Source organism: Topomyia yanbarensis, chromosome 3 (assembly GCF_030247195.1).
Source record: "Topomyia yanbarensis strain Yona2022 chromosome 3, ASM3024719v1, whole genome shotgun sequence".
Classification (NCBI taxonomy): Eukaryota; Metazoa; Arthropoda; class Insecta; order Diptera; family Culicidae; genus Topomyia; species Topomyia yanbarensis.
In genome coordinates, this window is record NC_080672.1 from 297,443,118 (window position 1) to 297,469,282 (window position 26,165).

At 41.0% G+C, this 26,165-nt stretch overlaps 1 protein-coding gene across 2 annotated transcripts in view; it reads right to left on the reverse strand.

The window, feature by feature from the left end:
- Positions 1 to 26,165, reverse strand: part of LOC131691552 (slit homolog 2 protein) — a 137,233-nt gene that overhangs the window by 23,820 nt on the left and 87,248 nt on the right. For both annotated transcript variants that reach the window (XM_058978060.1, XM_058978059.1), the window contains 6 exons: positions 11,920 to 12,497; positions 11,263 to 11,485; positions 11,018 to 11,154; positions 10,794 to 10,946; positions 10,527 to 10,707; positions 10,168 to 10,307 (listed from right to left, as the gene is read on the reverse strand). In XM_058978060.1, coding sequence (XP_058834043.1) covers positions 10,168 to 10,307; positions 10,527 to 10,707; positions 10,794 to 10,946; positions 11,018 to 11,154; positions 11,263 to 11,485; positions 11,920 to 12,427 — 1,342 coding nt within the window. In that variant the 5' untranslated portion in view covers positions 12,428 to 12,497. The remainder of the gene's footprint in view (positions 1 to 10,167; positions 10,308 to 10,526; positions 10,708 to 10,793; positions 10,947 to 11,017; positions 11,155 to 11,262; positions 11,486 to 11,919; positions 12,498 to 26,165) is intronic.

Below are 26,165 nucleotides of genomic sequence, written 5' to 3' on the forward strand. Positions count from 1 at the left end.
TTTTTAGGTCATATTTACAAAAAAACTACAATTTTGCTTCAAAAATGAGGTCTGATGTCTGTGATATCTTAGACGAAGTTATTCAAAACATAATATTCTACAACTTTGCAGATGACATCGAACCTTTTTTTTTGAATTTGTTTTTGCTCGGGTACTCTACTTTAGTCCAACTAAAAATATTCTGTTTGAAAAATTACAGAATAATATTGTGAACATATCCTACGAAGAAATGCTGGCTCTAAAATGACATCTAAGGCCTCAAATAGGATTTGTCCCACCTTTTTTGGATTGGTCCCACTGTGCACACGGAATTTTGTGACTTTAAAAATGAAAATATTGTCATTTCGTTAGTTTTCAACAATGTTCGGTAGGAAATTCGCCTTACAAATTACCCTATTATGTTATAAATGCTTTATATAGTTTTTGTTTAGACTCAAACCACCAACGTGACCGTTGTTCAACTTCCACATTTCCCTCAAACATAGGTTGAACCTTGAACTCCGCAACAAATCGCAAATGTTTGTTCTCCTGCGTCAAATAAAAGTTGCTAATTCTGCTGAAACTTCTGACCACAGATTCTTCAGTCCATTCAACTTGCCAACAATTGTCCTTATCAAGCAAGGAAAAGTTTTGATTACGTGACACTCACCATGAACTGTAACAATCTTGCCACACAACTGTTCACTGCTTCCGTCGGATGTATCCGCTGTGAATATTTCCTCGAGGAAGAAAATCGGGGACAAACTGGGGCATGCCAGAATAACTGCATCGATATACATAGCTGTTGCGGATGGGCGGACTACTGTTTCGATGTAAAGACAAACTTTCCTCCCGCGGACTTGAACCAATTTTAGAAAGCAGTAAGCTCAGCAAGTACGCGGTGAATATAGTTGGACTGCTCATCTGCTACAGTTGAATGGAATTATCTTTCACGCTGCATCAAATTTTCAAGTGGTTTCCCCATTTCGATGTGATTAAAATATAATTGTTCAAATAGGTTGGAAAAGTTTGTCCATCCGCCCAAACTGGTTTTCGGAATAGGGCATTGTACTGAAGCCGCAATTCCCACAGCAACAGTAGTTTTCGATGCCAGAATGAACATTCGCTTTCGTCTTTTAAATTACATAATTGCATTTAATTAGAACACGCTCCGATCTGTATAAATTATTTAATATTTCGTTGTATGTATTTGAATTTTGACCAAACCTTGAGAGATATTGGGTCGATTGTGTGAATATAGGTGACTGAAAGAGGACAATTAATCATGGAAGCAAAACAACTTCGGTATCAGCTTTATCGCAATAGAAGTTGATATTTCAGGGAACGAAATTTAATTCAAACATCAAGCTTTTTTGTCTGTTACTAAACCTCTCGAAACTCAGTCAGAGAAGTGCCACTAAAAGCGCAATTTCAAATACCAGTTCTGTTGTATATTTTCATTTGCTACGTGGTTTTCGTAATAATGGGCTAATTTACCTGAATTCAAGCCAGTTGTTTTGTATAGCTGCACAAAACACACCAACTTCTGGTCGCATGATTGTACCATACAAATGAGAGTCAATTTTTATGCAAACGGAGAACTCAGTAAATCATCGCACAGTGGTTTTTTTTCGCCAAAAACGTGCGTAAACGGTAAAGCGTACGACAATGATGTTTTCTAGGATGTTTTAAGATGATCCAAGACCTTTATTTTGACGATATATTCATAGTGATTAATCCCTCTTGAAGTGCGATATTTGCTAAAACAATGTTTCAAAGTATGAAAAACAAGACTAAGTATTTAGAAGTGTCAAAGAGCTTATTTTGGCGAACATTTTGACTGCAGACCAAAAATCTCTATTTATAGTACACTCGAAGTTATTGACCGTTGTTTGTGAACGACCTCTTAAAAGCAAGTTACGGACGGCCAACCAAACATTCGTTGACTACATTGACCACCATAGACGGTTCCGGAAGTGCCGGGAAACGCGGCCATCTTTCAAAATTAACGAACTCACATCAGTTTCCCGGAAATGGTTGGGCCGATTTTCACAAACTTAGTCCCAAATGATAGCTATAATATCACCACAGATGTCTATAAAATTTCGTACGGATCGCTTATAGGGGTCCAGAAATATAGTTTAAACCGTCCGTTCACATATGAAATTCCCATATAAGCCGGAACTCATTTTTTATTTCAAAGGGGGGACCCCATTAAATTTCAGAAATCGAATTCGTATTTTTGATGCCAAACATCTTTAAAATGTATGAAACATCGAGATTTTATGTTATCACAAAAAAAATTTTTTTTATAAAAATCGACTTTTTTGGACTGCCGATTTCGCACCTTTTTGCCATTTTCATATAAAGAAGGCTATGCAATCACTGCAAAATCGACTTTTCAACCGAGGCCCGGAGGGCCGAGTGTCATATACCATTCGATTCAGTTCGTCGAGATCGGCAAATGTCTGTGCATGTGTTTTTTTTACAATGGAGAAGACCTTTACGTCCTAGCCCAGTACACGTGCTATTGGTAGGGTCCAATCTACCACACAGGGTGCACTGGGGGCGTGCCGGGCTCGAATGGTGACGCTGCCATTAATACCGACTAAACTCCATTGGGCTCCGCCATCATTCCTCCCAGGAACTACCTCTCGGTATTACTTCTGGGGGGATGGCTGTACTTGATGTACTCATTCACTCTCACTCACGCGTTCATACGTCCTGCATGAGGCTTACTTGGGTGCTCTCTCTATCGCACCTTGATTCACTCTCAAACACTCCACATGAGGCTGACTTTTGTGCTCACCTTTTTCGTTCCTTGCGAGGCTGACGTGTGTGCTCACCTTACTCGTTCCTTGCTAGGCTTACTTTTGTGCTCGCCCCACCCATACCATGTGAGGCTGACTTGGGTGCTCACCCTATCACCTGATTCACTCTCAATCGTGCCACTCTATTGTACCTTTGTCACTCCCCCTGGCATCCCATGTGGGACATTTTTCTTAGGCCCCGCTTCTGACATACCATGCGAGGCTGACTTGTGTGCTCACCTTTTTCATTCCTTGCTAGGCTGACTTTTGTGCTAGCCTCTACCAACCTGTGAGGCTGACTTTTATGCTCACCCTTAACATGCCGTGTGAGACTGACTTGGATGCTCACCCTTTCACTCCTCTGCCACGCCATGAGGCATCGATAGCTAAGTTCCAACATACTACGCTACGACCCTCCCGTCTTGGCATGAGGCAGTCCACTTATACGCCTATACACTCACTCTTCTGTCTTGCTTCGGGGTGGCTGGGTTTACCCCTTACGCGGTTGCCAGTCGCTGCGCCAAACCTGCCTCGGCATGAACAGACCATTCACTCCCTTTTTGCGCTTGGCCTTTTTCGCTCCAGCTAACCAATCACTAGTTAGCCGTGCCCGTCGTCTGATGCTCGGTTCGCCAGATTACCTGTAGCCTACTGACAATCTGAATGGTAGCAGCCGAGACTGCGTTCCACTTCTCCACCGATTGACACATCCGCTGAATAAGGGTATCAGGAGTTGACGTCAAGCATTGCTCTTCTTTCGACGTCGAACCGATCACATACGAACAGTATGTGTACGGCAGTTTCGTCTACATCTGGGCAGTCCGGGCAGACTGGGACCCCGGCGTGCCCGAACCTGTGGAGGTACTGTCGGAAACAGCCATGGCCTGACAGGAATTATGTCAGGTGGAAGTGAACTTCCCCATGGGGTCTTCCCACCCAGCTCGATATGCTAGGTATCAGCCGGTGGGTCTACCTACCTTTCGAGGAGTTGTCCCACTCACGCTGCCATCTGGCGACCGAGGTCACCCTGGTGTGCTCGCGGGCTCCCCTATTTCCACGTAGCTCGAAGCACTCCTCATCTTCTCGAATGACCAGCCCGACTGGCATCATGCTCGCTATCACGCAGGATGCATCGTGTGATACCGTGCGGTAGGCAGATATCACTCTGAGGCACATCACGCGGTAGGTGCTCTCCAGTTTCTGTAGGTAACTGGTTACCCTCAGTGCTCTTGACCATGACGGGCCGCCGTACCTGAGGATAGATACGGCAACGCCTGCCAGTAACCTAGGTCTACTGGCGCACACCTTTGAGCTGTTGGACATCATTCTCGATAGAGCCGCAACAGCAGTCGTCGCTCTCTTGCATGTATAGTCGACATGGCTGCCGAAGGTCAGCTTGTCGTCTATAATGACTCCGAGAGACTTCAGACTTCGCTGTGAAGTGGTCGCGACTTCTCCCACATGGATAACTGCATGTTGTGCCGACTTGCGGTTGTTGACGATAACTACCTCCGTCTTATGATGAGCGAGCTCCAGGCCTCTCACGCTCATCCATTCCTCTACCGTGCTAATCGCGTGTTCTGCGGTTAGTTCTAGCTCAGGAATTGACTCCCCGTAGACCTCCAAGGTTACGTCGTCGATCTTGACCCCAGGAGGGAACTTCAGTCTCAGAACCCCGTCATACATGAGGTTCCATAGAACCGGGCCTAGGATCGAGCCCTGCGGGACTCCGGCAGTAATCGGAACCCTTTTCTGACCGGCATCGGTCTCGTATAGCAGTACGCGGTTTTGGAAGTAACTTTCCAGGATCCGGTACAGACCCACCGGTAGGCTAAGCCGGTGTAACGAGAGCGCGATGGCATCCCAGCTTGCGCTGTTGAATGCGTTCTTCACGTCAAGTGTCACTAACGCACAGTATCGAATACCTCGCCTTTTCCGTTGGATCGCTATCTCGGCAGTATTTATCACTGAGTTGAGAGCGTCCACTGTGGACTTACCCTTCCGAAAGCCAAACTGGTTGCTTGACAGACCGTCCGTATGTCTGTGTATGTGTGTGTGACATTTAAACTCACACAATTTTCTCAGAGGTGGCTCAACCGATTTTTCCAAACTTAGTTTCATCTCAAAGGTATAACGCTCCCATAAGCTGGTATTGAATTTTTAGTTGATCCGACTTCCGGTTCCGGAGTTACGGGTTGAAGAGTGCGGTCACACTGCAAATTCCCATATAAACTTGTAGCAACCATGATGTCCAAATGACTTAAAACATATTAAAATTGGCTCAACATTACTCCAGTTTGCGGGTCTGGATCACTAATGATCAATCAAAACAGCTTTGAACACATTGGCCACCTATGACGGTTCATGATGCCTCTGGGGAACTCGCCAAGTTCTTAAGCTAATATCACACCTATTATTTGTATTGTATTGTCTTCGATTTAAAAAAGTTACATTGCACAGACTTAGACTAAACACTAACTTAATCCTATTTTTAATTTAAACGATTCTCTACTAATATTAAAATCAACCAAATGATAGACACTATTGAAGAGTTGACAGCAAACATCCAAAGGATTATTCTGGCCGTACTGCGTGCGATGTGTTGAGCGTCGGAAAAAATCAATTCTTCGGAACGTTAAGGTTGAGTTTTGTTAGAAGCGCATGAGAGTCTATGTTGTCCGTCAGAAGGTCGAAAATGAAAAGTCGTTGCAGAAAGATCCGTCTGTTTCGCAGTGTAGGAAGATTGATGAGGATACAGCGATCTTCATATGGAGGAAGCTGGAAACGGTTTTGCCAGGGTAACTGACGAAGTGCAAACCTGATAAAGTTCGTCTGTATCCGTTCGATACGATCAATGTGTATGGTGTGATACGGATCCCAAATAGTAACGCCATATTCTAGAATACTGCGTACCAGTGTAATGTATAGTGTTTTTAGACAATACACATCATTGAAATCACGAGTTTTGCGTTTGATGAGTCCAAGCACAGCGTAGGCTATAACGGAAGAGTAATGTGCGGTAAAGCGTAGCTTACAGCCGAGAATGACACCAAGGTCCTTGACGGATACGGCTCGTTCTACAGGAGCAGAACACATTGAGTATTCGAACTTAATTGGAGTATGTACTCGTGTAAAAGTGATTGTACTGCATTTTTGAATATTCGCGCTCATTCCGTTTCTGTCGCTCCAGTCAATGATCTTATCGACGTCCATTTGCAATGCACAACCGTCTACCATAGTTGTTATGACACGGTAAATTTTCAGATCATCAGCATACATTACTTTAGAAGACGATAATTCACTGCAGAGGTCGTTCACAAAGAGTGCAAATAGAAGAGGTCCGAGATGACTCCCTTGAGGAACGCCCGATGAAATGTGGAAAGGATCCAAGTGTAGTTCCAAGTCGCACCGAGGCGCTACGGTTCATCCAGCGAATTATCTACCGATATTACAAACTTGATTTCAAATGAAAGATACAGTAATGCCATTGACTGCTGCTGAATTTCATTTGTTTCTGACATTTGGAATTACAGGTTGGTTAGTAAGGTTACACTACACACCCACATAAATCGGTACAATCGTAACACCGCAGAGGCTAAAAACTATTGAGATGGTCACCATATTACTTCGATTCGCACGTCTAGATCACTGATTGCCAATCAAACATTCTTTCTACATATGGTCCACTATCGACAATTCCGGAAGTCCCGGATTCCGGGCATATTCCACAATTTAAGTCAGTTCGGTTCTTCGTTGATGACTGAACCGATGTTCTCAAACTATGTCTCAAATGAAAGGCAACATTTGCGGTTGAGTATTGTGTCGCCACTCAGCACACCCTCCCCACCCTTGCCCTCACACCTCCCTCTTTCATCACTCGTCTCCCTTTAGACCACCCTCACATCCGCATTTCCTTCATCTATCCCGTATACCGTAAACCGGGGTGACTTTGATCATCGGGGTGACTTTGATCACTCGAATCTTTTTTCGTAGATCGCTTATTAAACCAAAATAGTCTACCGAATCATTTTAATTTGAAATAATTTCTACTCTATGCTTATAAAATACTGATTTGTTATACTTTTTGAGTATATTGTTCGGTTTTTGAGTACAAAAACTACAAAAAACCGAAATTTGACTTTACCTTATTTTTACGAAGCTTCGCAAAGTGTCTATTTTTTATAAAACAAATAAATCTCAGATTTGAGCAAGAGTAATAAATTACAAGCGAATTTTTATTTTCCTTTAGATTGAGATGTGCCAAATTTAGTTTTAAGAGTTTGTTTATTTTAAATGCATTTTTTGTGAAACTAGTTAGCAATTATTTCAAATTATTTTAAGCTAAAATTCGCGATTTTTTTTATTGTTCAATATTCCAACGTGTTAAAATGAATAAAACTGTTTGTACATTGATAAAGCACTGACATAAAACAATTTAAATAAACAGTTTTAAAGGATTTCAGAATCTTTTATTCTAGTTGGACACAAATTATATGAATTTTGGTTACTCGAATTTTACAGTACATTGAAATACTTTGTATAATACCAATTAACATCTATCTAACAATGAGTATCTTTCCAGAATTAGTTTAAACAAACATTTGAATGAAAAACATTGACATCAATAACTTAATGTGGATGAAAATGCAGGTTATTAAAGTCACCCCGGAATACGAAAACGGACTTCAACTTGAAATAATTTTTGGAAAAATAGCTGTAAGCGGACAATTTTAGGTAAAATCATCCAATCTTGTTCTCCATACATCAGTACATGGTTTAAAATTATTAAACTTAAAAAAAATATGTTGCGTCTAAAAATATGTAATGATTACTTCGAAAAGTGATCAATGTCACCCCGGTTTACGGTACCGAAATAAGGTGAAAGATTTCTGACACATCCTCCACTCCCATTCTACTAAACCCCCACCCCCTCCACTTCCAAACCCATTCCACAAACATTTCAAAATATAATCACATGAAGATAACATTGAACTCACGTTGATTAAGTAAATTAAATATTACGGGAGCTCGCGGCTAGTTGGTGGTTTGGGTAAAAATTGGCGGAATCCCTTTGTCTTCGTTTCTATTAAACATATAGCGATGCCTCTCATTGTATAGCTCAAGTTATGTGAAACTTATTATCCAATGTGTTTTTTTAAACATTTTGTTTTGTAAAAGTTGTGGGCAATATTATGTTTTCGAGCATACCAAGTAAATGTTTTAAATTTTAAACACTTTGTGTTTGGGTGATTTTAAATCTTTTTCCCAATTGATTATATTTTTTGAGAGAGTAAAAAGAGCTTTCAGTATTTGTATAGATATTAAATCTATCTGAATTGAAGTTATTTTTTAAATAGTTTTTGTTAAATATGCGGTTGAAGTAAGTTGGCGGTGACGCAAGCGGGGCAAGTTGGCGCTACTATTTACAGTACAAATATAGTCATCAACTATTTTTATTTTCGGAATTCACTCCAAAGTAAAACTTTGTATATCTCGTCAATGCATATTTACTTCGGCCAATCGCCTGAAGATTTTCGAAAATATGCTTTTGAATATGGAATACGCGTCAAAGTAAAATGCCGGGGTATTGAGACTGAAATAAATTGGCAAATGTCGGTTAATATACAATTTTATTGCAAAGACATTCAGTACGAACCCATGATGTAATTGAATTTCCATTTTCTGGCGTATTTATACATACCGCCAACTTACCCCGGCCGGGGTAAATTGGCGGGTTTTCCACGTCACATATTTTTGTTTATAAAAACAAAGACAATGCAACAAACACTTTGATAAAATTCGGAGATGTTGACAACAGCCACATGTTCTATTTTGCAAGATCGATCTACATCAAAGCGGTAAAAAATGGAAACTGAAAACACCGCAAACTAGCCCCGGTCTCCCATATACTGTTTTGTTTAAAGTTAGTCTGCGTCTACTTTCGTGGTAGTCGTGGGATACGTGCGAAGTGAAATAAGAATCATAGTTTGGATAAATGAGAAAGGCGCAATTGCACCACTAGGTGGATTAAAACAGGTTTTTTTTTAATTTGTTTAGTTTACAGTGACCATCTAGAGTCATTTTGGTTTTGCGGACGAGTTCATTTAACAGTTATGTGTCCAACAAAAACACCTTTAACAGGCCGACGAGGGTACCCGGGCACCCACAAATTGAAATGCTAATAACTATGTTTTCCTTTAACCGATTTGGTCACTTTTAGATGTTTTGGATTCGGGAACTTATCCATTTTTTGATGCTGTAGAATTGAACGGGATGAATGGATCTGGTTCTTGGTAATCCGGACTTTCCGGAGTAATGTTCCAATACTAGGGTATGATTTGTAAATTTTAATAATGTCCTAGCAATATGAGTATCAAAACTCTTCAAATTGTCTCGGAAGTCTGTTATTTGTTGTTACACTGGAGTCTATGGCAGTTTGAAAAATGGAAATGGAACGGAATGGCCACTCACGGCCCCACGAGAACCTGCTCCGGAATGTCCGTTCCGGGGTCAAATAACCAAATGGTTCCAAAACCACGAGATGTAGCATTCCAAGAATTTTGATACCCATATTGCTAGTATTCCATTGCAATTCACAAATAGCATCCCAGCACTGGAACATGCTTCCGAAAATCCAGATTCTCGGGAACCGAATGAAGTAACCCGATTCTTTTTTACCAAGTCTAAAAGTGGATAAATTCCCGAATTCAAAACGCCAAAAAGTATCAAAATCGGTTATAAATTGACTTGGTTATTGGTATTTCAGTTTTGGTACCCACGTCAGCCTGTTACGTACTAAAAAAATCAGGAGTCACTGTTCACTCCCCCTTTTACTATACCAACAATATCATTAACCCAAAAGCTTGACTTAGTGAACTTCTAAGATGTCACAGAGTTTCAATTTCCAGCTATGGATAGAACATGGGAATTTCAGTAATTAAAACTTGAAAAGATACCGCGTAAGACACAACGGTTAAACATTAAAGTTTTAAGCTCCGCCATTCTGGTTGATGGGAACCGTTTTAAAACTATGTAAGCTGATCGGTTATATGGGGATTTATTTAATGATAAATATTATTTTTGTAAAGTTTCATTCTATGTTAAACATTAAAAGTGATATTTTGAAATTAAAAGTGATATTTCGAAACGTACGTACTATACGTTTCGATAATACGTACGCTAAGCCAAAGGAAGCTGCACGAGCTATCGTGGTATACCTGTTATTGCTAAAATTGCTCCATTCTTAAGAGTGGGAATTTCAAACCTTGGCCCTGTGTTCCTTTGCACACACGGCTTTGAAATCAACCCGCAGTAAATCGCATCTAATCGCATCGTTTCTCGTTGCTACTTGTATGATTATAAAAAACCATTTACTCACCCATAATGTCGACTACACGTAGCGAATCCATAATTGGCTCCATCACCTCCTCCGGAATGCGGGAAAGCTTGTTATTCTGTATGCTCAACGTTTCCAGCGAGTTAAGATTTTCGAATATAAGCGCCGGCAACTGTTTGATGCTGTGCGAGAATGAAAGGATCAAACGAACAAGAGAGATGAAGTGATTAGAGAAACCAAGCGTGAAATTGTCCTTGATAATTTCCGCGAAATCAAAAGGTTCGGATCCGGATGCCTACGTGGGCTGGGATGGGATTTGTCGTCAATGTGCATATCTTGACACAGGCAAATTATATCAATACAAACGGGTATTATTACAGCAAAGCAGTTCCGGAACTTACTCATTCTTCTGCAGATTCAGGAAGGTAATCGAATCACCAAAACCCACGAAACAATCCTCGCTGATGGTGGATATATTGTTCGAGCGCAGGTCCAGATGCCGCAGACGGTGCAGTGGTCGAAGAGCCTCGCTCGGGATCCGATGTAAATTGTTATCGCCGAGGCGAAGGTACTGAAGGTTTTCTGCGAACAGGGACGAAACGATAAAACGGAAAATTACCGTTAAACAACCTATTGGCTAACGAACGGTTGGAAAAGGTCACCCCTACCTTCAAGCCCCTCGAAGGCATCCTTGTCGATGTAGGATATCGAGTTTCCCTCCAGTTCAAGGGAATTCAACAGGATCAAATGGCTAAAGACACGGGGCGGAACTTCGGTGAGCTGGTTGTGGGCCAGTATAAGCGAGTCGAGATTCTGGAGGCCTAGTTCAAAGAAAATTATAATAAATAATTGCTCCCAAACGATAAAAGATAACGAAAGGGTTTATACGAACCTTCGAAATCACCTTCCTTAATGGTCTTGATACGATTTTCTTGGAGTTCTAGCTTTCGTAGCATGTCGAGAATGGCCAGCGCTTTTTGAGGAACCGAGGTGAGGTCATTTCCTCCCAGATTAAGCCGCTTCAATTTCCTGTGTCGAAATAATTGAAAAAAATTAAATCAGGCTCAATGTTTAAAAGTATAACGCAATTTTTTTAAATAGTATTTGATGACTAAGAAATCGGATAAATGTACTTACTTATCCAGCCCACGGAACGCATCCGGCTCGATGGATGACAGCTTGTTTTCGTATATCGTCAGGATTTCCAGCGTGTCCAGTCCCTCGAATGCCCGGTTGTGAATAGCCGAGATGCGGTTGTGGTTGAGATTGAGAATCAGCAGGTGGTGCAGGTTCTTCAGCGCACTCGAGGGAACCGTCATCAGTTGGTTTTGCGAAACGTCCAGCTGCGTCAATCCACGTCCTGTAACATCAACGTAATGTAGGCGGAGAAATGGATAGAGATAAAAGAAACTGACTCGATTCTGGTTGTGAACGGTGTGATGTGAGTAGGAAGAGATTTGCCAGTGCTTGTTTAAAAAACCGGCACCGGAAGTTTTCTCTTTCTGTTTTTTTTTGCTCGGACCAAGCTATTAATCCCGGTGATTTAAAATCCCTGGAGATTAACCAGTCACTGTTTTATTTTCTCTTATCATTGCACGGATTTGCTTTGTGTTGTTTTGGGATCTCAGTCAGCAATGGAGGGTATTAAAATGGAAAATTATTTCGTTTCAGCAGGGTAGAAAAAACAAAAGAACGAATAAATTTTCTTGGGAAGCTTGGGAATAAATGTTTTAATCTGGGAAGTTAAGTAGAAGGTTTTTTTTGAGCCCACAGTAATTATATTAATTGACTTACCTAATGAGCTTAGGGAAGTCTCTTCGATAGCTGCCAAACTGCTATTGTGAATCGTCAGATGCCGAATGTCAAGTGAGAGGAATACGAATCCTTGCAGTTTGGGTAAATTATTATGTCGCAATTTCAGATAGAAGATGATGGGGTTCTTCCCCTTCAGGGCACTCATCGCCTTGGTTATGTGTTGGATGTCCGTCGCCTCGCACAGAATGTCCAGCCCATTCTTCTTCACTTGACACTGACATGGATTGATATCCGCTCCCGGGGGACATGTTTGCGGTGGGCCCGACTGTGCTACTACCTGCGTCAACAGTTGCAGATGTACGATAAGTGCTAGGGATACCGTCAGCATCACTGATGCTTTCCAACCATGCGGAAGCAACAGTATCCCAAGGTTTCGTTGCTTGCCGCTGTGCCGAGATGACAAAGTGGGCCGCCATTCGATCGTCTTATCCGGCTCCGTTGGGGTCCTCGTGCTTTTCGCTGTCCGGTGGACATTCCCTGACGGCATCTTCCCGTGGGTGCCGTCTAGTGCAGTTTTTTCTTCTTCTTTCGTGCCGACACGTTGGTTAAATTGACATCTGCGAATGATAGATTGAAGTAAAACGAATGCTGTAGATAGACAATTTAAACTTTTTCCGTATTCTAGAGTTAGCTTAGTGAGAGTGAATTAGAATTTGTTTGTTTATTGTTAGTCTCAAAACTACACTGATGATAATCACAAGGTGTGATCGAAACGCGCGGTCCTCTAGGTTTGAGTAAATTGATAGTAGAAAGAACCATGCGCAGAATTATGTGACCGGACATCGCTTCTGTTTAGATGGTGGGAACTTAATATTCTAATGGTTGAAGTTTTTCCGTAACTTAGTAGCTTGGTAAAATGTGACAAATATCCGAATAACATGGGGATTGTGCCAATCAAGCCATTTTATTCTGCTATCAAGACTTACACACACAACATTAACGGAATGGAATGTTTTGACGTACGAAATGTGTATCTGAACTATCGCTTTTGAACTGAACATTGTACAAAACGTAATAAGTAAAAACATTATTTCATTAAATTTATTGAATTTGGCTTTTAGTTTTAAACTAATTTAAAATTGTAGTTTATTTTAAAATTCACAGCATGTTGATTTTTTTAATGTTAGGGCCCTCAAGACCTTTTTTTTGGATCCGCCGCTGGACTCAAAGCGTTAGTTTAACTGAGCCGTGGATCTTTTAATATTTACAATGCTTAAAAAAAGAAATAAATCGAATGATATTGTGCATCCATCGGATCTTATGTACGTTATGTACGTTACTTCGCATAACAGTGGCGTGGTAAGAAAATGTTGGGAGGGGGGGGGGGTGAGTTTTATGATTTTTTTTTTGTATATATACAATATATGAATGTATGTATATATGTTTTTAGAGATCAGAAAAATGCTCAAAAATAACCTGAACAGGAAAAATGTACAAAAATCAGCAAATCAGGGAACCAAATGGTGTAGTCACCCGACCCGCTAATACAACTTCTGTTGCACGGAACCTTGCACGGTTTTTTATGTGCACAGCACATACTCCTATCCAACTACTTAGTAGTTAGTTCTTTCAGTAGGGTTAGAGCCAAGGATGCAAAATGCCTACCTTTTCTCAATGGGCCTGCCTACGGTTGTAATATTTCTGTCAACATTCTCCTTTCTCATACGACGCTGCTGTCGTTTACCAGTGCAGGACGCCCAGCGCTGTACGGCAGCCTGTGTGCAAAGCAGTAACATGACAAAAAATACTGCTCCCAGTACAGCCACCAGACGCGAGCGGTACAGCTTCTCTTTCCTAATTTTACGCTTTTTATTATTTTTAATCACTAACGACGACAATGAATGCGGTTCATTTACGCCACGACCGGAATCAACGCTGTCGTGTGTGGGCCTCTCCCTTTGACTAGGCAGAGAAAGGTGTACAAAGCGAGAGAACAAACCTTACTACGCCACACTCTCACCGAACAGTCGGAGTACATCAGCAAAACAAAAATGTATTCTACTGCTGTACGGAAAAGTGTACTCGGTTTAGCTACCGTTCTGGCAAGAGCAGTAGTGATGCATCACTGTAGCGGGCTGTACGGCTTGTGCAAATGTAAAGATACCTGAAAAATGTAGTTTACCGGTACCGTTCGCATCTCTGGTTACAGCGCCCATCCTCGACACACTACCAGTTTTCGACCATCCACACAACGTGGCAATTTCTGTATGGTAATAAGAAAGCTAACTGTGGGTCTAGAATTAGCGCTCTTCCCCTACGAGGACAATCTGGGCAGCAAAATTTAGTCTACGTTACTAAGCCCTTCGGTCCCCTTGTGCCATTTAGTGTCACTTCCTCGTTGAGCTTCCGACTTGTTCGCGAACTACTCGGTCTAGTCCCCGACGATGGATCTATCCTACTCCGACGAAGAGTTCCCCCGTCGAGAGAAGTTCGAAAGCGAGCAAACCAGCCAGGTGCCGAAGTCAGTGTGGTGTCTCGTCGCAGTCTACTCAGTCTAGGTTCCGGCGGTGAATCTGACTGTACGCTGACGGAGAGTTCCCCTGCTAAAGAAGTTCTCCCGATACCGATTCTTCATTGATTTCAGTATCACAACTTCTTGAGCCCTTTAGCTCCGTGTCCGGTGCCATTTAGCACCGCAACTTCTTTAAGCTCTTTAGTTCTTTTCTTGTGCCATTTAGCAGTACTTCTTTGATGAGCCATTCAGCTTCCCGACTTGTTCTCGAACTACTCGGTCTAGTCCCCGACGATGGACCTGACCTACTCCGACAGAGAGTTCCCCGGCGAGAGAGGAGAAAATCAGCTTGGTGTCGAGGTTAGTTCGGCGATTCTGGTGAAGCAGGGCGTCCGGTTCACTGGTGCCCGGATGACCCGCGACTAGTGGTGTCTCATCGCAGTCTACTTAATCTAGTCCCCAGCAGTGAATCTAGCTTACGCTGACGGAGAGTTCTCTGGCCAAAGGAGTTCTTCCAATACCGATTCTTCTTTGGTTTTCGCTATATTTCTATCGGAATAACCGGTGGGGTGGCGTGGTCGGTCTTGCGCTTCCGGATTGAGCGTGGCGTTCGGTTCGCTGGCGTTTCGACGACCCATACTCGGTGCTCTGTTGCAGTCTACTCGACTAGTCCTCGGCGGTGGATCTAGCTTATTCCTACGGCGAGTTCCCTGACGGTTATTGCTCTCCAAAACCGTTGCTCGATGTTCATCACGCCGTTTCCGCTCTAAGACGCTCATGATCTACATCATAACTCTATTGACTACCTTTCACGTCTTTACATCGTTGTCATTCTGTAAGGTACATTATCTGGGTTGATGCCCGGTCCTCCCGTTTTAAGAAGCTCCCTGCACGTCGCTTCAAACCTCGGACATTCGAAGACCACTTGCTCCGGTGTCTCCTCGACGTTCTCATACTCCGGGCACAATAGTGACGTTGCGTACCCGAACCGATGAAGATACTGAAGCAGCCGTGACCCAACAGGAGCCGTTTCAGGTGGAAGATGCGTGGTTTCTCGATCGCGTCTATTGTCTCTGGAAGTAGCTCTTCAGGATCTGGCTCATTCTTCTGTGCAGTACACACCAGCTTTTGTGCCTTCCACATATCGGGGAAATTTTTCATCGTCTAAACACTTCTGCAGTCGTATCCTGAACATGTCCGGATATGCCAGGATCGCACTTTCAGCGTCACGTTTGGCATTACATGCGGACCGAGAGCTTTCTTTTGTTTTAGTTGTATCGACGCTTCTTTGAGCTCGTCGTTAGTCGCTTGCCACTCGGCTGTATTTACTCCTTCTTCTTCACCGTACGGTGTCGGTGACCAGGTAATTGGATCGCGCTTCGGGAAGAGACCCTCAACGATTATCTTTAGCTTTTTTGTTAGGGGAAACTTTGCTACTGCGACCACTATTTAGGTTTTCTTTTGTGGCTCTATGGCTCTTTAGCTTACCCGGGTATATTTGTTATCTGTAGCATAGCTGGGCATATTTCAGCTGGTGTCGACGGGCCTTCACCTTCGTCATGACGAAGGTGTACGTACGCGTCCCCCAGGGATTAGCGTCTACTTCTCAGCACAGCTACTCATGGCAAACTGGTTTACTAAGCTTGATCTCCCATTTTGAAGTGTCCCTAGCTTCTCTAAACGTCGCTTACGCTCCTCTCTCACTCTCCGATCTTGCACTCTGAGCCCGCCTTCTGGTTCTAAGACAAGCAGCGTGAAGTGTAGTGAGCTACTCATTTAACCAGTAAGCTGCACACCGTCTACTGCATGGCTCCAGTTTTCGTGGCATTGTAACGTCGAAAGCCGTCATAATCCCTCTTGTTAGATCAGCCGCATCAACGTACTTGGTTTCGCTGTTCGCCGAAGTGACTCAACAAAGAGGTTTTTGTTAAAGACTTTCGTCTTTCAGCAGCAGGGTTCCATTGGCTGATGCGGTAGTGAATCGCTATGGAGATACTTCTCGCTCACTCTCCAGTTCATGTTCGCCGTCAGTCAAGGACTACAGAATGTGGTGGAATTTCTATCGGTACCGATGTCCGTTTCGTGAACCAATAAGCTCCCAGTTTTGTCACGATACCAGGAGCCATTTCGCCGCGATCTACACGTTATAGTCCTCGACGGTAGACCTAGCCTCCATAACGAGCCGAACGGTAGGTATCGAGGTCGGTCGCCAATTTTCACTACAAGGAAATATTCTCACAAGACAACTTTCCATGTCAAACTTTGAGAATTTAAATTAAAGAAAAATCCATTAGGCATATTTTTGTTTAAAATGATCCTTTTTTCAAATTTCATCAAAATATTTTGAAGGGGTTTTGTCCCCAAACCCCCGCCCCCCGCTACTACGCCACTGTTGCATAAACAGGTCCGTAGCGTGCGATTGGTCAAGTTGGCACATGCCAAGGGTGCCAACCCTGAAGGACGCAGAAAGCTTGAACTACTTTATAAAATAATTGGAATAAGTTTATAACATACGTCAAAATCGGTGTGCCACTTCCAGGTTTGTTCATAGGTCGATCTGAAAACGGAAACAATTGTAAAATCCCGAGGGACGCTAAACCGAATTTTCACGAAAGACTCCAGAGAACCACGCTGCGGCGCTGTCAGTCCCATCCAGATTTATTCACAATAAATGGTGATGTTCTCAAATTTAAAGTGTACACAAAAATAAATAACGTACGAATTTGAGTTGTGCGACACGAAAATTTCAAATTCAAAGACTTTTAATTGGAAAAATAACGAAAACTGTTGAGAACTTTATCGCTCGTTTTCTCCATTTCCTAGGAACATACAGAAGACAGACCAGCTATAACAAAAATTGTGGAGTGAGCTTAATTCGTTATAATGATCCTAAATCTCAAACTTTTACAATTGAATTAAAAAATATCGGAAAGTTAACTCCATGTCATACCGTAAGAACTGAAGTCTCCTCGGTGTCGGAGGAAGAACCGCAATAACACAAAGTGGCCAGTGATCAACCTAAGCCCCCCAAGTCCTGCGCTAAGTTGAATCTCTTATTGAAATGTTGAGCCGCTTGATAGTTTTGGTGTTCCTGGAAGCGCTAGAACCTTTGATTTATAATTACTAAGATCAGAGGCGATTTTCTTAGGCTTCGTATTACCGCTTCCTCGAGCTGTTATATTGGGTACTTACTCCATTCAACCTTTTCCAGAAATCTCATCTGCCTATAAATTTTTGGTGCAGTAGCAAGGGGATGTCAAAGTCTCACTTTTCCTGAGCCAAGAGATCATAATATTTTGACATGGTGAATAGTCTAGCTCTCTTTAGTTTTTCTGCTAAACCAACTTTACAGGATGGTCTTGATGACGATGACTGGTGCGTTCTCGACAACGCCTACTGCTGCCCTAGAGGCACTTTTGAACATAAAATCGCTACATGTGTTTCTGAAACAAGAAGCACTTTCTTGTGCTTACAGTCTTAAGGTCTTAAGGGATCTGGAACAGTAACCCAATAGATTGTGCAACTAGTCACAGAAGACGGTGGTCCCAAATGGTTATTTGGGATGAGTATACACTTGCTCCCAGTGACCTTGCACTAACATGTAGTTTCCCTTCTAGAACTTTCAATGTGAGAGTTCCTCTTCGCGAGGAATGGCTGTCTGGCTGGATGAAGCGGTAACTTGAAGAATACGTAGTTTGTTACACTGACGGTTCTGTGTTGGAAGGCCTAGCTGGTGTTGGTGTCTTTTGTCGTGAAACGAGATGAAACCAATCTTGGTATCGCTTGGTAGATACTGCACCGTATTCCAAGCAGAAATCTTTGGGATTCTGTGTGGCGTACAATGAGTACTTCAACGGGGAATTTGCGGTAAAAGAATCTATTTTTGCGCTAATAGCTGCCATGAAAGCACTTGGTGCGGCAGATTCGGGATCGAAATTAGTAAAAATGTCGAACTCAAATCGAAGAACTTAGCATTTCAAATGCTATCTTCGAATTGGCTAGAGCTGGCACTGCGACTGACTTCGTTGATCCAGAAACAGTTCTACCACTGTCGGTAAGTTGGATAAAGCATAAGGTTCGCTCTTGGGATGCATCCGAACATACCAACCATTGGCGTAGCTTACAAACTTGCGTTCAAACAAAAATATTTCTGCCGGATGTGAGTCCAAAAATATCAAAGAATTTGTTGCATTTTTCCAAGCACAACTACAGTATTCTAGTCAGGGCACTGACTGGACATTGCAAACTCAATTATCACATGGAAACTGCCCGTTAATCCAAGTAATGTAGTTACGTATTCGGATTTTTTGTTCTCCATACATAGATGAACCTATGTACAGAGAGCTGAAACTGAACGGTATGCTATTGTTCCTAACCCAGTGTGGTAAAGCGCAATAGTTTTAGGCGTATTTGAATGACAATATCTCTTCGGGATGTTGATATATCCGCTCACTGCTTAAATAAAAATTTTAAATCCCTCCGGGGTTGGAAGTCCAATTCCTGATATTGTAGCACCTGCAGATCGTTCAGAATCCCTCCGAGGGTGCAGAATGCTCTGTTTTAATTGTTCTGTGTCGTTATTTTCCTTACCCCTCACCATACCAGTTCCCCAATGCTTCCCGTCAGAAAATGATGAAAAGACGATTCATAGCAAGGGACAAATCTTTAATCAACGTAGGGAACGTGACATTTGAGCCAGACGCTACTGATTCCTGATTCCTGATAGGCTTCGTATTACTGCTTCCTCGAGCTGTTATTTTGGGTACTCCCTCCAAGTGAAAAATTTCAGCCTTTCCCAGGAATCTCATCTGCCTATAAATTTTTGGTGCAGGAGCAAGGGGATATCAAAGTCGCACTTTTCCTGAGCCAAGAGATCGTAATATTTTGTCGTGGTAAATGTAGCTCTCTTCAGTTTTTCTGCAAAAATGTGCATTAGCACATTATATGCTTTACTGTTTGTAATTAGCATTCAAATATCTATTTTAAAAAATCATGAAGTATTTTGAATGCCCAACAGTCGTAAAAATAAATTTTAATGGCAGAGTGGTAATACAGACGTATATGTTTCCAAAAGCAGCTTTTTATAGTATTTCATTCTAATCGGTGATCACACCGTCGATCTCTACTTTGTAGACAGGAATATAGACACAGTAGCCCTTTGTAAAATACTTGTCGTCAGTAATATAATGTGCTTTCTTCAGATACGATATCACAATACTGAGCCTATTTGGGCACACTTTCGTGATTTCCTTCGTTTGTATGAGAGCTTTTTAGGCTAGCTCAATTATACACGGTCCCAGAGACCAACGCAAAGTGAAAAGTTGAAGAGACAGCAATTAGAGGAGATATAAGAAATTGATGAGTCAGACTATAGTACAGCAAAAATGTGGTTCTCTATCTTTTCTCACCGTATGGCTGGATGCTACAGATACCAAATGGAAAAACCGATAACAAATGACAAGAGAAATGTATAAAAACTTTTCACAGCAGAAAATCATTAAAGCATCTTTTTTCTTGCTTGCGCAAAAAAATGTCGTCGCGGGATTTGGGCTAGTAAATCAACTTTAATATTAATAACCGTAAACAAAAGTCTACCAATCAGGTCAGATCTCTCAAAAAAATATTTCCTTAGTATAGGGGAGACCGGGGCTAGTTGGCGGTGTTTTCAGTTTTCATTTTTTACCGCTTTGATTTTGGTAGATCTTGCAAAATAGAACACGTTGCATGAAAGGGTAGACCGTTGGCAATATCTCTGAATTTTATGAAATTGTTTGATACGTTGTCTTCATTTCTAGAGACACAAATATGTGACGCGGAAAACCCGCCAACTTACCCCAGCCTCGGGGTATGTATGGGGTAAGTTGGCGGAGTGCAAGAAAATAAGCAATCCAATGGAAATACAATTACATAAGTGGTCCATATGAAATGTGCCGGTTGTCTTTTCAGTAAAACTGTATAGTATTCGACACTTTTCATTATATTTCAGTCTCAATACCCCGTCATTTTGACTTCGACGCGTACTCCATATTCAAAAGCAAATTTTCGAAATTCTTCAGGCTGAAATAATTGTCTCCTGCATTGACGAGAGACACAAGAAAAAGTTTCTCTTACTTTGGAGTGAATTCCAGAAATAAAAATATATGATGACTATTTTTGCACTATAAATAGTACCGCCAACCGCTTATTTTATAAAAGGATATCTATACGCATCTTTTCACGCACTATCGAAAAATATAATCGTTCGGGGAATAGATTGAAAACCACCTGAAATAACACAAAATGTTAAAAATTAAGAAAATTTACAAAGTATGGTCAAAAACACAATATCGCCCACATCTTCTACAAAACCTAATGTTTCACAACAAAAACACATTGGATAATGCGTTTCACATTACTTGAGGTACACAACGAGAGACAGCGCTTTACGTCTAATAGAAACGGAGAAAAGGGTGTTCCGCCAACTTACCCCAACCGCCAACTAGCCCCGGGCTCCCCTACTGATCTAATGCTCCGGCAGTCCTGGGTAAAAAAACCATCTTTAAAAATTATCAAACTCGCATCAGTTTCTCGGAGATGATTGGGCCGATTTTCATAAATTTCGTCTCAAATGAAAGGGATTCTATCCCCATAGATAGCCAGGAAATTTCGTAGAGGTCGGTTATATAATTCCAGAAATATGGATTGAATTGTCCGGTCATATATGAAATTCCCAAATAAACCCGAAAATTTTTGTTTTCAATGGGGGACCACATGAAATTTCATAAATTGAATTCCTATTATTGATGCCAAATGTCTCGAAAAAAAATTGGATAACCGAATTTTTGGGACTCATTCTGAAAGTCGGTTGTTTAACAGAGGTTCGGAGGGCAGAGTTCTACATGCCAGTCGACTCAGTTCGTCGAGATCAGCACCTGTCTGTATGTGTGTGAGGTTGTATGTGTAAGGTCTCGAAAATACATACTCTAATCTCACTCACTTTTCTGAGCCAAATAGATTCAAACTTAGTTTCAAACGAACGATATAACGCACCCATAAGCTATCATTGATTTTTTTGTCAATCGGACTTCCGGTCCTGGAGTTACGGGTTGAAGAGTGCGGTTACACAGTAAATTAGCGTGATGTCCAAATGGTGTAATACATATTAAAAAGGGTCCAAAACTGCTTGGAGTTACGGATCTAGATGATGACCATTCAAATTAGCTTTGACCACGTTGGCCACCTATGACGGTTCTTGATGCCCCCGGGCACTTTCCATGTTCCTCAGTTAATGTCAAACCGTATTCTTTACCGATTTTTACAAACTTAATTTCAGATGAAAAGTGAAATACTCCCATGGGCTACTATTGATTTCCATTCATATCTGAATTTTGGTTCCGGAGTTACAGGTTGGTTACTGCGGCCACATAGGAACTTCTCATATAAGCCGATACAACCGCAATACTTCAAAGGTTAAAAATCTATGAAAATGGACTTCAAGTTACTTCTGTTTTCAAGTCTAGATCAGTGATGGCCAATCAAAAATTATTTGAATACATCGTCCATTATCGACAGTTGCGGAACTGTCGGGTTCAGACGTATTCCAGAATTAAAGCCGCATCGGTTCTTCGGTGATGGCTGAACCGATTTTCATAAACCAAGTCTCAAGTGGATGGTATAATATGCGGTTGGGTGTTGCATCCTCCATCAACCTCTCCACAATCTTCCTCCATTCCCCTTCGATATATCACACCCCCCTCCCCTCTCACCTGTATTCTCTTCATTCATCATATGCATTTTTGGAGAATTTTGTCCTAAACGTATATATTTATCGGAAAGATAATATAAACAAACTATTCGAATGCATTATCGTCAATTCGGTTCTTGCGGAACTTTTGTGAACTACAATTTTTATTTTCACTATAATTTTTTCATTTGATAACGGAATCTATCGATATTCTTATTGTGACAAAAAATTGTTCGATTACCGTATTTTATACAAAAAAAACTATCGGAATGAATACTTCTACACGAAAAAATGTACACTGAAAAATAGTGACACAAAAAATTTTGCTAAAAATCAAATTACAAAAAACCCCTAATTTTAAATTTTGTATCTTTTATCAAGAAAAACTTAAAGAAAAAGCAATCATTTTAAATGACATTGCATCATCCAGAACTTATCACTAAATATATTGTTCTAACAATAACTGTAGAGTAGAATGGAGTCAAATAGGTATAGGGGTACAATAGGTATAAGGCTTCTTTGCTATGTAATTGCAGAGGTCGCTCATCTTTTGTGAATTAGATACACCATAGAGAACATCGTCGACGATTGTCATTTCGGCTGTTATTGTGGATCAGCTGTATTAGATACGGCGTCATTTATGTTTTCGCGTGTTATTCTGCGATAACGCATTGTATTTCGTACTCTGTACAGTACATTTAATCAATGTAAAAAATGTCAAGTGAGTTTGTTCTTACGTAACAATTATTGCTGATTTTGCGTTGGTTTTTCGATATTACGCGATCCGGAATGAACAGCTTCAATTCCACAATATGGCGACGACGAGGACACCGAAGAAGTCATTCGCAAGTACAAGGCCAGACGCAGCTGCTGAAACAACATGTTATTCTCAACATTTCCTTTCGCTGTTTCATGATTTTTCACATTATTTGCCTCTTCTCAGTTTCTAACCTGAATAACGTCAATTCAATTTTTGAATAATCTGCAGTAGGGGAGACCGGGGCTGGTTGGCTGAGATTTGCTTTCGGAATTTCTGTACTCATTCTGGTTAGACTTTTTGAACACCGGTTTGCGCTGTCATGAAGATACAACCCTTGAGTACATATGTATTTTTTTCATTCATGAAAAAAATCAGGGAAAAAGTTATTAACAAACAAATGCGGTAAGAAAAGTCGGCCAACCAACCACAAGGTTGGGGTAGGTTGGCCGAGTTTTGTAAAATAAGTTGAACACGTAAAATGTATCAGTAGAAAACTTTTAATTAAAAAATATCGTTTTTTCGTATATAAGTAAGAAAAATAAAATCCACTCTTCACTTATTAGTCTTTTTAACCTTTTTGGACTTACCTTTGGCAGCTTTAGTGAACTTTTTACCAACTCTCGCTGATTTTTTCGTCCGCCAGCGTACGCTTACGTTTGATTTCATTTTTATGCTCCACCAATACTGCTTTGATTGGGGAATTTGTCAAAATTTGAGACGATAGGCATTAACGAACTTGCCACTTCTTCGAATCAGATCGTGCACTCGCCTTGGGAAGAGGTCTGACGTCTTCAGGGAGGCTTACATCTGCAGCAGATTCTATGCTAATGGACGAGTTTTGTTCGGGGTTGGGTCGATCTGTGACAAATCCTGCAAGAAACTCCTCAGGAGGAAAAATTTCAGGATTAAAGCGACACACGCCAGAGACCCTGAAACCTGCTTGGCATTTATTTCATGAAATATCGGAATCAACTTTTTTATAATCAATTTTCGACTTATTCTAATCTCTTATTTTTGTTTGGTAATAATTTTAAATTATTACTTTACTTATTACTCGTGTATTTTTCAAAGCTTTGAAAAAGCAATTTCACAAATATCAAAGTGCACATTACTCTACACTAAATTTACAACTCGTCCAACCAGCCCGCACAGAATTCGGCCAAACTTACCTCAATGTATATTTTCGAGAACAATCACGATTTACACATACAAATATAAGGTTACACTGGTAGCCGTTATACCATTTTGTTGGGTTTTGAATACCCTTTCCAGCAGTACCAAGTTACTGGGAATCGGATGTAAATTGATTCGCGTTACACATATTATTTTTCAGAAACTTAAATTTAGTCACCAGTGCCAAAAAAGGAGGAAAGTTGCTCCTGTACAAACGACACCACCCAAACACCTGATATTACGTCGGTACATTGGTGACCTAATACCCCACCAAAATTGCTATAGATGTCGCTACTGCGCATAATAGCCTTTTCATAAAAGGCACTCGGCCAATCTACCCCTTCGGCCAACCAGCCCCGGTCACCCCTATTAATACTCTTAGAATAAAAGTTGTACCGGCGATTTTCTAGGCATATACATTGTTTAATTTAGCCTCGAATATAGTGACATCAAGTGACCTATCTTACGCTCAGATTTTAAAAACATCGAAAAAAGTATCTTCGCCTTATTGGATTTCGCTTGAAAAATATTTCACCAGGCATAAAACAATTATTGCCAAAACATTGCCAGATGTACAAACTTTCCAACGAGTGCTTGTTTGTCAAAATGAGTGCAAAAATACCATCGTACGAGACCGACAAAAAAAACTGGCCTACTTGACCCCCCTCTCCTCTTCTCTTGTATTTAGTATGAAACTAATTGACAGACCAAACTGTAATTCGATTACAGAAAATGATTTCAAATGTCATTTCAAATCAAAATGCTTTTAAGGGGGGGGGGGGGGGGGGGGTAAGTGAATACCCCATACTTTTATATTTTTATTTGAAAGATCATTCAATTCTACACAACATCTCCACACATATTTTTGAACCAGATCTAGAGGTTTCGGAGATATAATTTTTTCAAAATTAAAAATCTATGTGTACACCCGACATGCATGGAAACGATGTAACCGCACGGTAGTTCACCATACACTTCCAGCGAGTCACAGCAGCTGTGAATGAAGAAATCTATGATTTACTTACAAGCTGGGTGCAACATTCGTTTCAACCTGGGGGCTGTCCATTAACCATGTAGAAAAAACATTCAGACTTTGCAGATAAACCCTCCCCTCGCGTTCAAAATATTTTTACCGAGCGTCCACTTTGACTAGATTGGGAGTGTTGCTCGGATTTGAAAAAAGAGTATTTAACCTATTTGCTGAGACAAAGAACATGGTTGGTATGACTAGCAGATAGTTTTTGGGTAGCTAGGGTATTTTTACCTGTATTTCGGGTTTGTTTCAATAGCTTTTGTCGCAAGCAAGTTGAAGAAATAGGTAAATTTTGCTTTTGCTGAAATTCTTACACAACTTAAGGAGAAATATAATGAAACAAGAGACAGCAATGAGCGATCCAGGATTTTAACTACACTTCCCATAAGTTGGACTACATATAGAATTATGCAGGAGTTCAATATTTCTCAATATATGGCCAACAAAGCAAAAGCATTGCAGCAAGAGAAAGGAATAATGGTGGTGCCTGAAAAGAGTTTAAGCTCTGGGGCAATAGGAAGAGAAACGATAACATGTGTTACGAATTTTTATAATAGTGACGATGTAAGCCGCGTCTGTGCAGGGAAAAGGGATTATTTAATATCTAACAACGAAGAAGGCAAAATTTACATACAGAGAAGATTAGTTTTGTATAACTTGCAGGTAGGGTTCGTCGCGGTGCGGATGTGGGCGGTGAATGGATTGTCCGCACCGCAACCGCAAAAAAATATCAAAACCGCACCGCTTACCGCAACCGCACTTTATTTACCGCACCGCACCGCGCGGTAATGCGGTAAATTTTTTATATTTTTAAAAATTGTGTTGAAAAATTGTTCATTTGTATAACCATATATAATAAAATGTTATTCTTATTTACACGAAATTTAACTTTAAGAGACTCCTCAGAATGTAATGTTTAAGAAAAAATCAACTTTTGCATTTTCTATTAATAAATCTCCGTACATTTAAAATGCAAGCATTATACATTCAAAAACGTTGTGCTGCAGTAATAGGAAAACTTTTATTTTAGCAACCCTTCAGTTAATTGAAAAAAAGTAATGAAAATGTAGTAAAAATGTTATAA